This window comes from Pygoscelis adeliae, unplaced genomic scaffold (genome assembly GCF_000699105.1).
Source record: "Pygoscelis adeliae isolate BGI_AS28 unplaced genomic scaffold, ASM69910v1 Scaffold155, whole genome shotgun sequence".
Lineage (NCBI taxonomy): Eukaryota > Metazoa > Chordata > Aves > Sphenisciformes > Spheniscidae > Pygoscelis > Pygoscelis adeliae.
Window position 1 is genome coordinate 3,373,232 of NW_008824932.1, and position 13,733 is coordinate 3,386,964.

The window sequence follows — 13,733 nt, forward strand, 5'->3', positions numbered from 1 at the left end:
TCAGCATGAAGGTCGAGTTTGCCCCCATCAACGTCCCCCTAAAGAGAAGGATCCAGACAGTCGCCGTGCTGCAGTGGATCTTCTCCTTCCTCCTGCTGGGTAACAGCCTTCCTCCTTCCTGCCCTTGCCCCAGAGAGAAAAGGGCAAGAATCGGCTTTTTCCTTAACCAGCGTCACCCGTGGGCATCGGTCTGTGTCACCCTGTGGTTCCGTGTGGGAGGAGAGGTGGCCAGGCGGCGAGCGGCTCCCCGGCTGTCCCGGGGCAGGCAAGAGCATCGCACTTCTGGGCTTGGGCCTTCTCTTCCCTGAAGGCTTTGGATGGCTTTTTCTCTTTTTTTTTTTTTGGGGGGGGGCTATTTCTTTCTATGGGTTTTTTTTCAAATATGATCTTAAAAAGCTAGTGACCATGTCTTCTCATTGAGATGCCCCCTAGATTTCTGACAACTAACAACTTTTTATTGAACGTGAGCATAAAGGCTGGTACATGACTAATGCTGTTTTTGTTACTGATTTTGTAAAATAACTTTATATACTGTAGTTCAATAAAATGCTCATTTAACTAGGTGATGAAAATTAATAGGGATTGACAGTGAACTTGGCTTAAATGCAGCCACTTCCATAAATGTATGAAAAAGGTCCTCACTTGCTTTAAGAAAGTGTTCCTAACGATTTTACTTGGTAAACTTTTTCCACTGATTATTCCTCTATAGGGAATTTTCCTAATACCTTAATAGACCCCTATCACTAAACATCTATTCACAGCAGCAAATCTTATTCTCATGGGTAGTTATCTTGAACTTGATAAAATGAGTCACTTGATAAGGTAAGCTAAGCGTTAACTCTCTGGGGCCAGATCCATGGATTGTGTAAATTGGCAAACGGTTATCGAATAGTCTGTGTGGAACAAAACTGTTCTGAGGTGTAAAGCGACTGCCTACCTGTGCGCTACTGGAAATGGTGGAATGTGTTATAATCATCTGTGCTTTGGGACTTAAAAGGAGAAGAGGAATGTGCGTGTATCTTCCTTGTATATCTTGCAGGTACAGCATCGTTCAGGTGGTGGTCTGATGTCTTTCGGACGATTTTTTTTAGGTTGTTAGCCCACACATACAAGATTTGGGTATGTGGGGGAAGCATGGAGGGTATGAAGCACCTTCTCAGATTTCTTCTTAGCACTTGGCTGGTTTATGTTACCTCTAAATTATACGTGGTTGGACTGTAAACAGTTCATGTCTGTGGCTACATTTTAAATAGCCTGTGCTTTTAATTTTCTGTTATTGAATTAGAACTTGGCATATCCCATTATTCCAGTATAATGATAATTCAGTGGAAGTTCAGTGGCAGTGGCATTGGAAGCAATTTTTATCCTAGCCTGGTTGGTAACAACGCTGCTGCAGAAAATCATGTCCTTCTGTGCTTACAAGAAGTGGTCGGGCTGCAGAAAATCCACTTTTGCTGCAGTTCAGTGGGAGAAGCAGGCAGCTGTCTTCTGCAGCTGGCGCTGCCTGGGAATAAACATGAAGGAAAATCAACGAGGAAGTGGTCTTACGGCGGGTTACATTGAACATAGTGAGTGCACATGATCATGAAAAAAATATGTTTGCAAGAATGCTCGAATTGTGGTGGACAAATTGATTCTAATAATAATAATCTGCTTGTGCTTTCATGGGGCTGTTTATCTTTAGAGCTATCCAAGGTGACCTTGTCATTTTGTAGGTGTACCCTTTCAGTCGTAGGACAGTCAGAGCGATCTGGCCAAAAAGTTTCACTTAGCTCCAGGAAGATTCAGATGGCTGAATCCTAAATGGCTTAAAGAAGTGAAAAATGGGTTGGTTTTTGACATTCTGGATTGCCATTATGTCTGGATTTTTCATCCTTTTTTTTTTTTTGCCTGCTGAGCAGACAAAGTATGGAAACATTGTTTGTAAGCTCTTGAATTCAAAAGTGACACTTTCAAATCACGCAGGGGATGCCCCGGTATAAGTGAAATACTGTGTGAATTCATCACAGGATAGGTTGGAGGGGTAGGTGTTGTTTGGGGGTTGGTATACGGCTGGAATCAGCTTATGCCAAGCAAGATCTTCTGTACGTTCAGTCTTTCTTATGTAAAAAGTATCTGCATGTGAAAACATGAACAGACAAGGCCACATGACAACTAATGATTCATATTATAGATCCAGGAATTCTGTTTAGAGCAGTGAATAAATAGGGCTTAGTCCCTAACGTTGTCCATCTGGGTATGTGGTGAGATGCCATAGCTTAATAAAATGGACTGATAGGACTTACAGATAAAGTAAGATAACTCTAAAAGTTAGTGCCCTGAAAGACAAAAGCTGAATCGGGTAATGATATCCTTTAAATCTGGGAAGTGACATGTGAAAACATGATTTGTCAGACAGAGTAAGCCGTAAGGGGAATGTGAGTCTATTACAACTTGGAATTCATAATGTGACTTGGATAGAAGACTCTGAAAATCAAGCGTTGGTTTTATCTTCCTGGCCGAGACCCTTAAGAGTAGCTGAATTTAATGTAAAAAGGACATTGTGTTGGTCTTTGCCCCTTGCTCTCCAGGCTTGCTTTGTTGTAATGCTGCGTGGTTTTCTGAGACCGTGGAACTGATGATTGAAAGTGCCCTCTTGCTTGTGTAACTAAAGGCTACTTACAAATTGGCCTGAAATACATGTATGCAATAGTTGTTGAAGACCGTGAATCCCATCACCACTTGTAGAAAGAGCGAATCAGTCAGTGAATACCAAACAAATAGCTGCGGTAGCACGGTACAAACAAGAAAGTTCTGCTCCTTCTGACAGCGTAGTGGCTTGGGCTGGGTCGGCACTACAGATACATTGCTTCTGCTGTAGAGCGTAGGCAGAATAAACATGCCTCCGCCTCAGAAAAGCTGTACAGATGTGCACAGAATTTCATTACATACAAAAGGAACCTCTTTAAAATTCCGGGTGTAAGTTCCTGTGCTTCCCTGCTCCGTACTGCAAGCTGCCAAAGTTCGCCCTCAAGCAGAAAAGACAAGTTTTCATTGTAGCAGTGGTTCTTCTGTTACTTATCCAGGGGCATGACACCAGAAGCAAAAATAAGTTCCGAAATACTGTGATCTGCATCTAAGAGCTTCTGGATTAGACGAGAGAAATGCCCATCCCATAGTCTTCCACCGTGTGCCAGCTGAAACTGCCATATGGTTTCCTATCTTACGTGCTCTAAGTGCAGCAGGCTAAAATACTTTAGGTAACGTTTCATGAAAAAGAAAAGTGTTTTAAATGGGTTTCCTTCTTTGAAAAGAAGAGTGGTATCAGCCTGGAGTCTAGAAAACTAAAGCTATGAAAACTGAAAAACAGGAAACGCTAAAATGATGTTGTTTCTTGCTCTGTTGAGTAAAAATCCAAAACAGCTTCAGGCTGAAGCATAATTTCAAGTCATTAGTGTTTCACTGCTGCAACAGCAAATATGTCAAGTTTTGCAATTTCAGAGTACCTGCTTTGGAAAAAAAAGCTGAAACGGACAATTTTGATAGATGTAGTTTTATGCCTGTAATCACTGTTATTAGAGGTTCATCGGCTTGGCCAGGGGCTGACAGTCCCAGGGCAGGTCTGGCCCCATTCCAAGCTCGTGCAGCACCCACATCGTGTCCGCCTCTGAAGCTGTGTGCTGATATCTGCTTGTGATCTCTCTGTGCCGTTGTCCAGCCCAAGCCCAGGCAGAAAGTCATCTGGAGAAATGAAATCTCCAAGCCTGTAAGTGCTGCTGGACTGACTGGGGGCGAGAGCATCCCAGCATCCCTGCGAGGTTGCATCCCTCCTGTTTTTGTACTGTAGGTTTCACGGTACATCTACACAAAAGAAATTGTCACCATTAATGAATGCAACGGACGTCCCTGGTGTTTAGCATGAAATCTTTGTTTTTAAGCTTGGAAGTATTTTTCTTAAGAACTTTGAATTAATTTTGCTGCAGTTAGTAGTATGTCTGATTTCCTCCTGTTAGGAACCATTGTAGGTTTTCTGTCTCTTGCACAGTAGTTGAGCAGCAATTCGCCCTTGGTATGTAAGCGTGCTGCAGGGGTGAGCTGTGTGCCTCAGTACTGCACATCTGCCAGCGAGGTTCAGTTACTGATCAGGAGGTGATCAGTACCCAGGCAGGAGGTAGATCAAAGGGTTCATTTAAAGGCAAAACAATTTAAACAAAGAAAAATCAATGAGATTTGGTTTAAGTTCTGCTTTGCAGGTGCTTTAGCCTTCTGTTTTTCTTCCTCTCTAATGTGCACAAATCAAATGACAGCATTTTGGAGAAAATAAAGCTAGAAGGTGAGTCGGTGAGCTTCTCCTCTGCCAGCTTCTGTGCATGTGATATGAAAAGGGACAGTGGAATTTGGGCATGTACAAAATCAAATGCAGAACTGGGTAACTTGGGTGGAGTGGTGGTGTCTTGGTCCAGACAATGAGAGATGGAAATGAGAAGGAATTTAACCCTATGACAAGGATACCAGGATTTTGCTTTGAGACAAGGTGGTGGTAGGGGAGAACGGTGCACCTTCTGTGGCTCACTTTCTAGGTCCAGCAGTGGCATGCTGGTCTTCTCCTTGCTGGAGACCTAGGAAGTGACTTGTGCATGCATTCCTGTGTTTATTTGCAAAATACTTAATAATGCAAAATCAGTACATAATAAAAGGTATACTTCAATATGCATGAAGCCACAAAACAATAACATTGGTGTATATTAAAGTACATCCTGTTCCCTAGTGATTAAACTCCTGCGCATGTAGCATGTAGGATGAAGCACTCTGTTAATTGAACTTGGACGGAGACAGTTTTGAGTTGTGGATCTGGCTTCCCCAAAAGAATAGAAATGATGAAACGTTTGCCACAGAGTGAGATACTGCTGCTGGAATAATAAGTGGCTTATGTGTTGAGAAAGCAGGTGTCAGTGTAATGTGCTAAAGCAAAAAATAACCTTTTCCCCAAACATGTCATGTTTTGTTATCTGGTGCTAATTTAATTCATCAGCTGTAGCTGGCTAACTAAAATGGTCTCATTCTTCCTCAAAGCCTTTTTTAAAAAGCTCTCTTTTGATACGTAAGAAAACTCAGCTGAGCTCTATGAGCCTTTCCTAGCAAGCTGGCTGGTAGTGCTACTTGTTTTTGTTGGTCTGTACTCATCTATCCCTGAAGCTTATTGCTGGCCCATGCGTAGGGACTGGTGTGTGATCACAGAGAATAACAGGGCACTTACTGATGCTTGACTGACTAGTATTTCTAGGACTGCTACCGCTGTTACCAGCATCTTAGGGAGGGAATTTAACCATGTCTCTGTGCATATTTGTTTGTATCCTTCAAGAATAAGAAGAGAAAAATGGCTGTGCTGTGTCAGGCCAGAGGCCCTGGCTTGGAAACCTGTATGTGAACATAACTGACAGTGGATGCCTAAGGAGAAATAAAAGAAACAGGAAAGATGTAGACTAAATCTGGCACGCTGGCTCGGGATTTGGTAATGAGTAACTTGGGGATTTACTGTATCCAGACCACTCTATCTACAAGTCAATAGTGCCTAATGCTCCGTATCTCTCGTTTATCAGTATTTGCCAATGGAAGGTCTGCTTGCTTGGGAACTGGAACCAAATACCAGAGTAAACAAGCCTCCAAACCTTGGCATCTGAGGGTTTGTATTTGTTATCATAGTAGTGTTGAAATAGAGCTCCGTTGGTAGGAATGCTCACATATCCTTCTGACCGGGGCTACCAGTTGTGACCAATAAACTGACAAAGCACCTCCACTACAGGAGACTGATACGTATTCAACAAATGCTGACCTCCTTACCACCTCAGTCCTGGAGATGGCTGCCAAATTCCTGTGGACTTCAACAATTTTCCAGTGCAGTTAGTTTAAATAAATTCCCAGCGTGTTCTTTGCTGGGGAGTCCATATCTCCCATGGGTAAAAAGTAGCAGCAAGTTCCTGTGCTTCTGCTGAAAATCTGTATATTGACAGAATTGCACAGACTAGTAGGCTCTAAACAGGATAGTACTAACATTATGACTGCATTTTTAAAAAGAAACTTTCTGTGTAAAAGCTGCAGAACAGTACTCTGCAGAGGCATGAACTTGCTTACTGTTGCCTTGGCAGGTTGCCTCCTCTCAGGTGTTGCCTCTCAGACCTGTTGTCTCAGGTCTTCCTTTGGTGGGACTGCTGGAGTCTATTTGCTGTATGTGTTATTTCATTTAAATTTCTATCCCTTTGTGTACGATTTATAAATAATTTAGAAAGTATTTCCAGAAATTAAGGCTGATTTTAAATTTTTGTTTTTCTTTTCCCCTAATAAAAGAATCCATTAAGCAGGGAAAATAATTTTTTTTTTTTAATGCCAAAATCAATTTATCAGTGGTACCTTGAGGGATAATAGAGAGGAGCAAATGTTCGTTAGGAATGAAAACATCACTGTATAATTTTCCTTGTGTGTTCCCTCCAATGTTCTGTTCCTCAGGCACCCAGCTTCAGAGGCATTGCTGCTCTGAAGGCTGACAATGAGGAAAGGACTGTTCTGCTGTAGGTACATCAACGTGGTTGTTGAAGAATATGCCATCTTTTATTCCCCCCCCCCGTGGCCGTAGATGTAAGAAATGAGCTTTTCACCTTGCTTTGTGTATTGGTATGCACATGTACTCATAAAGCCCGGAGAAGTACAATATTAAAAATCACATCTCTACCTGTGTATTCAGTAGAATGCCAGTGGGATAAAGATGTCCTGTTTATCACGTCCTTTGTGGGATGAGGTTCAAATCACTGAACTGTGAAAGTCTCCAGCCCATATAAGATACAGCAGCACAATGTGTTTAGAGAAAGCTTTGCTAAGGGCATGTGGGAAACAGCAGGAACTGGCTCATAGTTCAGAGCTGTCCGAGTTGGTCGAGCAGTCCGGAGGTCTCGGTGCGAGCTGCTTTGCGTGGCTTTGTTGGGGTACTGCGGAGGGCCTGTAGTGCTGTTTGGATTGAGACGAGCGCCCTGGCCACCTAGGATATGCCTGCACTGGCCGACATGGTCTGTGACTGCTCTGAGAGTAATGGGAGGCTTTTCTTCTAGTGGACAGTCTTAAGTTTGGTGGCCCTCACAATAGATATTACTCAAACATTTTTGACTCCTTAGTAACTGCAAATGCATTCAGAGCTTCCAGTTGCCTGGATCACCTGTATTTCCCCACCCAATGTGCTGGTTTCCTACTTCCTATCTCTGTGGTATTTAACTATTTTATGAATTTGGAGCCCACAGCTGCAAACGTAGAGCCTATTTAATGAGTGAAGCATCAGGTGGTCAAACATCATTGGGCAGGACGGCTGCCAGTGCTGCTAGCTAACACTGTATATAATATTTTTCATCCTTTTCCTGCAGCTGATGAATATCCACATGTTGTAAATGGAGGAAAAGGGATGTAAAGTCTCGCCAATGTTGGCTGGCAAACCGAATGTTCAGAGTCCCATGGCAGTGATTTGTCTTTTGATCCATATTGTTTCCCCTTTTCCCCCACTGTTCCAATACACCACAGACATATTTTCAAAACTTTAATTCAAGTTTAAGCAAAAAATTACGCTTACAGTGTACACTGGAACTACATCCAAGGAGGCAATGATATAGTAAAGTGCTGATTTCCAAGTTACTCACCTTTTGCCTGGAATTTGTTTATGAATTTAGGCAAAATGGTTGCCATTTATTTACGCAGTGTCTTCTCTGAAGGAGAAAACACTGGTTTTGTGTTGGTTGGTTTTGAGTCACCGGTGTTTAACTCATCTTGCAGGCTGTTAATGCATTGAAATAATAAGGAGCTATGGTAAAAGGAATTTGCTTTGCGTGTCTCATTGCGAATTTGTCCTACGAGATGCTGAGCTCCCCTTAGGAAGTGCTGACAGCGTACTTATCTCCCCATACCTTACATGCATGCAGGAACGTGTTCTAGCTAAAGCAAAGCAGTGAGCTTGTTGATCTTTGTGTATGTTTGCCTACATAGTATTAAATAGTGCTATCTGGCACTTACCACTGCTGATTTAATTAGCTCTCACAGCAAGGTTGCTTCGATCCAAAGCACCTTTCAGCTATTTGGCTAGGAAACTGATAGTAAAAAAGTCATGTGATTCTGCACTGAGCCAAAAGTCCTTCTGAAAGGAAGGATAGGAAATATAAATACATACCAATTTTTGCATAACAACTTGAAATTAATTGATTTATGGCAATTAAAAAAACTTCTCGTACTAATTCAAACTTAGACCGTGAACCTTGGCATCCTGTACAGATTAGCATTCCTAGAAATTTCTGTAGTTTCAGGATCTCTTCTTCAAAGAACAGGTAATGACTTTCCCTCAAAATATTTCTGTGCCCTATTTTGAAGTGTTGCTGGTGTGGGATTCCTGGTGAGTTCTCCCTCCAGAGCAGTGGAATTGAGTGTCGTCTTTCACCTGTGTTACTCATCCTGCATTAACGATGTTCTCTAGAACTCGTTGTTGCAGCTTTCGGGAGTTTTCCACATCAGCTTTGGAGTTCCGTGGGCCTCAGTTAGCTGTGGTATTTTTCTAGAGCTCTTACTGAAGTGCTTCTCTGTGCAAGACCAGCGTTGCCTGTTCAAGCAGGAAGCAATGAGCTTCTGTACTGATGGTACTGAAGAATGGAGTATCCTTCGAAAGAGTAGATTTGATCCTGCTTCTGGTTTTGTTTATGGTTGTTCCCTTCTCCCTTCCTCAGAGCAAATGCAATTCCTTATTTTTCTGCTCATTCCCTGCCAGAAATGGGAATGTTTATCCTTTTCTTTCCCACTCAATCTAACCGGCAGCTTTGCTTGTTCTGTCTGCTGCTGGATTCTGCAGTAGTTCTCAGTTATCCCGTGACAATATATCCATTTCTACTCTGAAGGCACAGTCAAACTAGGCACAAGGGCAAGTTGGCAGAAATTCAGAAAAAATAAGTGTTCAGGCTGGAGGAAACACAAGAGTGCCCGTAGGCCAAGTTAAGCTCTGAATTTCAGCAGCTTGAAACCTGCTTGGTATAGGGAATCTGCTGTCAGTTTTCAATGCCCGAGTAATCTCTTTGAATGAAGCTGATCTTAGTAAGGATGAGTGGTTTTTACTGTTGGGCCATCTGCTTATGTGAAAGTTTTCAGTTCTGGTAATATTTACACTGTGTTAGCCAAATTACTGCCTGATGTACTTCTGTTAATTTTTTACTCCGCTCTACTTACGTATTTAGTTCAGTACATTTCACTGGTGTAACTCCTTTTAGGACATAACAGGATATTGCCCTCAGGAAAGCCAGTCAATTGTGGGACAAACAAAATACTACTTCTGCTTCGTAAAATATCACAGAAAAACGCCTGTTTCATACAACTCTGCCTGTTGAGACTTCCAGTGAGGACTGGGTCCTCTTCTGCTTGCCACTGTGTAAATACATGATGCTAAAGCCCCGGCTCCCTTGCAAACCTGGAATTTAGCATCTGCTGAATTACCCTGATGCGTTTTGTTCACAAGACGTCAGAGCGAGCAGGCTGCTGCAGGCTGTACTACGGGGCAGAGAGCAGCAGGTACTGCTGTACTGTGCTTCAGCCGACTCTGTCCGTAGCTGCTTGAGTCACTGCAAGAGTGCAAAATTCTGCAAGTCCTACAAAGGTAGTATTTCCATAAGGAGTTGCCCTGAATAATTATTTCAGAGTTGAGCCCCAAAGTAACGCGTTCTGTTTAATCAAACAACTTTTTCTGGCTTTTTGAATTGTGTATAATACACTTCCTATGTGTTGTTATTGTGGTAGGATGTTAACAATTCTTATTAACCTGCGTCTGAAAGTATCGGGACTTGAAACTGCTGTTGTGTTCCCATAGCAATGGTGAGTTTCCACTGACAGTGACATGTTTAGAGGCTGAAATGGAACCTCTTAATGTTTTGGTCTTGTCTAGTGCATCTCCTTGGCCAGTTACAGAGCACTTTTCACAGGGAGGAGAACTACCATCCCTATTCTATAGGTAAAGAAATTAAGAAAATGATTGCCTGACATCACTCCCATCAGAAAAGAGATCTTGCTGTGGCCCCCTTTCCCCTCTTTCCTTCCCTAGCCCTCCTCCCTTCTTCTCGCTCACTGGAGCATCACATCTTTGTTAGCTCTTGCGGTCTCCTTTTATTCTGCCTTAGGTAACCCAAATGCTCTTTACCAAACATTAGTGTTCACCCTTATCACGAGGAGAAGACAAGTGTGTTGGTTCTCCACTTATGCTTTTGTTTTATTAAAGTAAACCAGCATGATCTTAGGCTTATTCGTCCGGTTGTGTGGTAGATAAGAAATACAGACTGAGGTGATGCATGCTTGCAGGTGTTTCACCCCAGTGTAACAACATTCACACGATGTGGAATAAGCTAACTTCAATTTGCACGTGTTTTGAGTAGCATCCGTAATAAAAATATCAGGGCTGGGAATTCGAGGTCTTAAAAGGAGACAGGTGCGATTAATGCTTGTTACGGTTTCCTTTTTTGTCTCTTGTAGCAGAGTTTTGCTGTGGATTCTTTGTGATCCTGATCCTAGGCAACTTCTGGTTCCTCGCGGTTCTGTACCTGCTGTGGCTGTACCTCGACTGGGAAACGCCATGCACAGGGGGCAGACGGTCCCAGTGGGTCAGAAGCTGGACTGTTTGGAAGTACTTTAGGGAATACTTCCCCATTCACGTGAGTAAAATGTTTCTCACAGAACTGTAAACATTGGAACAGAGACAGCTTGAATAGCCATGAGCGTGGACAAATGTCTAAGACTCATCTTTGGTGAAATTCTAGTACTTACTCCAGGGTGACCTTAACTTCTTTTTAAAACATGGGAAGTCTGAGATCTAGCGACAAAAAGGAGCAGGGGCTGATTTTCTACTTGGACTGTTGGGTCACAAGATAGTGCCTCAGCACAGTAAATGCTAGACATGATATCTTGAGACACATCTGTTTGAACTTTGTTCAGCTGTGTAACGGGACAGTAGTTTAAAGTGCTCAGAAAGAAATGAATTGTCATCGGTTCTGTGTCCTGTCAATGTGCAATCTCCATACTTGTTGTTTTTGAGAATCTTTCTGAGGTAAGTATTATAATGTCCTCCACTGTCTCTATTTTTCAGCTTATAAAAACTTCTGATCTGAATCCAAATCACAACTACTTACTTGGCTTTCACCCTCATGGGGTCCTGGTAGCTGGAGCCTTCGGAAACTTTTGCACCGGTCCAAGTTTCAAAAATTTATTTCCTGGGCTTACTCCATATCTTCATATCATGCCCATCTGGTTCAGCTGTCCCTTCTTCAGAGAATACGTAATGAGTGCTGGTAGGTAAAAGCAGAATGTCTCAGCTGTTGCTCCATATTGTAGCTTCTGCTTCAAATGTAGGGCCTATTCCTGTACCTATAAATGGTAAGTAATTTCACTTCAGAAGGAGCGGCGTTGGTGCTAAATTAGACCGCTGTTTTATGATGAACTGTTGTTGCAAAACAATTTGAAAGGTTTTATTAATAGTTTTGTTAAACTATATCACTGAGCTTTTTTTTATTTCTGAAAGAAATTGCTGTTTTTCCCTTGAACTATGAGACAGCAGTACTGAGTACCAGTTATTTACAAGAAGAGAAGGGCATAGTAATTTATAACATTATTTAGTCATTGCGCAGACACTTGTAAAACAAATTGAGGATAATCTCTTACCTGAAAGGCGTAAAGTCCTACTCATTTCAAATATCTTTCTAGTCAGAAGTTAATTACCTACTTCTGAGTGAGGTCCCATATTGCAAATTTGTGTAATTTTAATGGAGGTGTAAACTCTAAAGGCGGGAACTTTTTCTTCTCTGTTCTGAGCAGCACTTGTCATAACGGGGTGATATTCATGACTGCTACTGCAGTAATAAAAGATAAAAATAACAAGCAATAAAGTTTGGGGAACAGAAGAATGTATAATGAAATCAGGACTAGTGTCCCCCCACAGTGGTTTAATACAGGAGTTATTTTACTTACATTCATTAAACTAGAGCATTTGAATAAGTACAGTCTGGTGCACAAGACTAGGTTTGGGAGACAGAGAACTAGCTCTTATTCCTGACCGCGACACAGATGCTGCGATTTCAGATAAGCTATGCAACTGCTCCATTCGTAGAAACATGCCTAGGATGTTGTTCAGATTAATATCAGAATTGCATATCCATGTATACTTCAAAATAATAGAGAATGCCCTTCCATGCAAATGTTATTTCTGAGGGGATTCTTTCAGGCTTGTAAAGTTAACGGCTTGGCAGTGGTGGAAGGTGACAATTTTAAACATTGCCTAGTCTGGACGTCAGCTTTACACGTTTTTGGCATCTTGACCCATAGGAACAAATATTTACCTGCTAGATGAGAAACAACTTGAGTAAAAAGCATGCTAAAGAATAGTCAGCGTTGTAGCTTGTTTTTCACAGGTATGTAGCTCATAAACCAGAGGGGACCTTCGGTATAATGCAGGTTATCAGTCAAATCATAAAACACTTGCAAAATCTTCCATGTACTGAAAGCCATGCTCCTAGCACACTGTTTCATCTCCTAGTCTTTTGCTCCCTGTCTCCGAAGCCTGCCAGGCTGCAGCTGTCGTCATCGGGAAGAGCAGTTGCAGCACTACCGAGCCGCTGTGTGAGTGAGCGGGGAGCAGTGCCTTGCACGCAGGCTGACATCTCTGCTTCAGCAATTTGTCCTGGGGAAAGACAGTGGCTCTTGCTTTCTCTTCCAGAGAAAATGCGTGCCGACTGGTGAACGAGCATCACTCGAATTATTTGTGAGTCTCAGGTCAGCTGCATTTTTCAGAGTAACAGTGGCTGTGAAGACATGTATGGCAAATTGAAATAGCTTTTTACTGAGGTCTCTGAACTTGCTCCAGGAGCAAGCTATTTTTCTTGGTGGCCAGCTCTCAAAACTACATCACGATCATCTTGCCTTTCTTATGAGATTTTTATAATCTACGTTGTAATGTCCCTAATGGGGAAAAAAAGAAGGTGGGTAACATAGAAGCATAGAATACCTTGGGTTGGAAGGGACCTCTAAAGGTCATCTAGTCCAACCCCCCTGCCGTGGGCAGGGGCATCTTCAACTAGATCAGGTTGCTCAGAGCCCCATCCAGCCTGACCTTGAAGGTTTCCAGGGATGGGGCATCCACCACCTCTCTGGGCAACCTGTGCCAGTGCTTCACCACCCTCAGCATAAAAAATGTCTTCCTTCTATCTAGTCTAAATCCACCCCCCCTTTAGTTTAAAGCCATTCCCCCTTGTCCTGTCACAACAGGCCCTGCTGAGAAGTTTGTCCCCATCTTTTTTATAAGCCCCCTTTAAGTACTGATAGGCTGCAAGAAGGTCTTCCCAAAGCCTTCTCTTCTTTAGGCTGAACAACCCCAACTCTCTCAGCCTTTCTTCACAGGAGAGGTGTTCCATCCCCATATCATTTTCCTGGCCCTCTTCTGGACCCGCTCCAACAGGTCCGTGTCTTTCTTATGCTGAGGGCTCCAGAGCTGCGTGCAGTGCTCCAGGTGGGGTCTCAGCAGAGCAGAGCAGAGGGGCAGAATCACCTCCCTTGACCTGCTGGCCACGCTGCTTGGGATGCAGCCCAGGATACGATTGGCCTTCTGGGCTGTGAGCGCACATCACTGGCTCACGTCCAGCTTTTCATCCAGCAGTACCCCCAAGTCCTTCTCGGCAGGGCTGCTCTCCATCCCTTCATCCCCCAGCCTG

The 13,733-nt window shown here is 42.9% G+C and overlaps 1 protein-coding gene across 1 annotated transcript in view; it reads left to right on the top strand.

The window, feature by feature from the left end:
• Positions 1–5: 5 nt before the first annotated feature.
• The window catches only part of MOGAT1 (monoacylglycerol O-acyltransferase 1), a 25,763-nt gene continuing 12,035 nt past the window's right edge, over positions 6–13,733 (top strand). The window contains exons 1-3 of the mRNA XM_009325047.1: positions 6–99; positions 10,510–10,688; positions 11,120–11,321. Of these exons, the coding sequence (XP_009323322.1) occupies positions 6–99; positions 10,510–10,688; positions 11,120–11,321 (475 nt within the window). The remainder of the gene's footprint in view (positions 100–10,509; positions 10,689–11,119; positions 11,322–13,733) is intronic.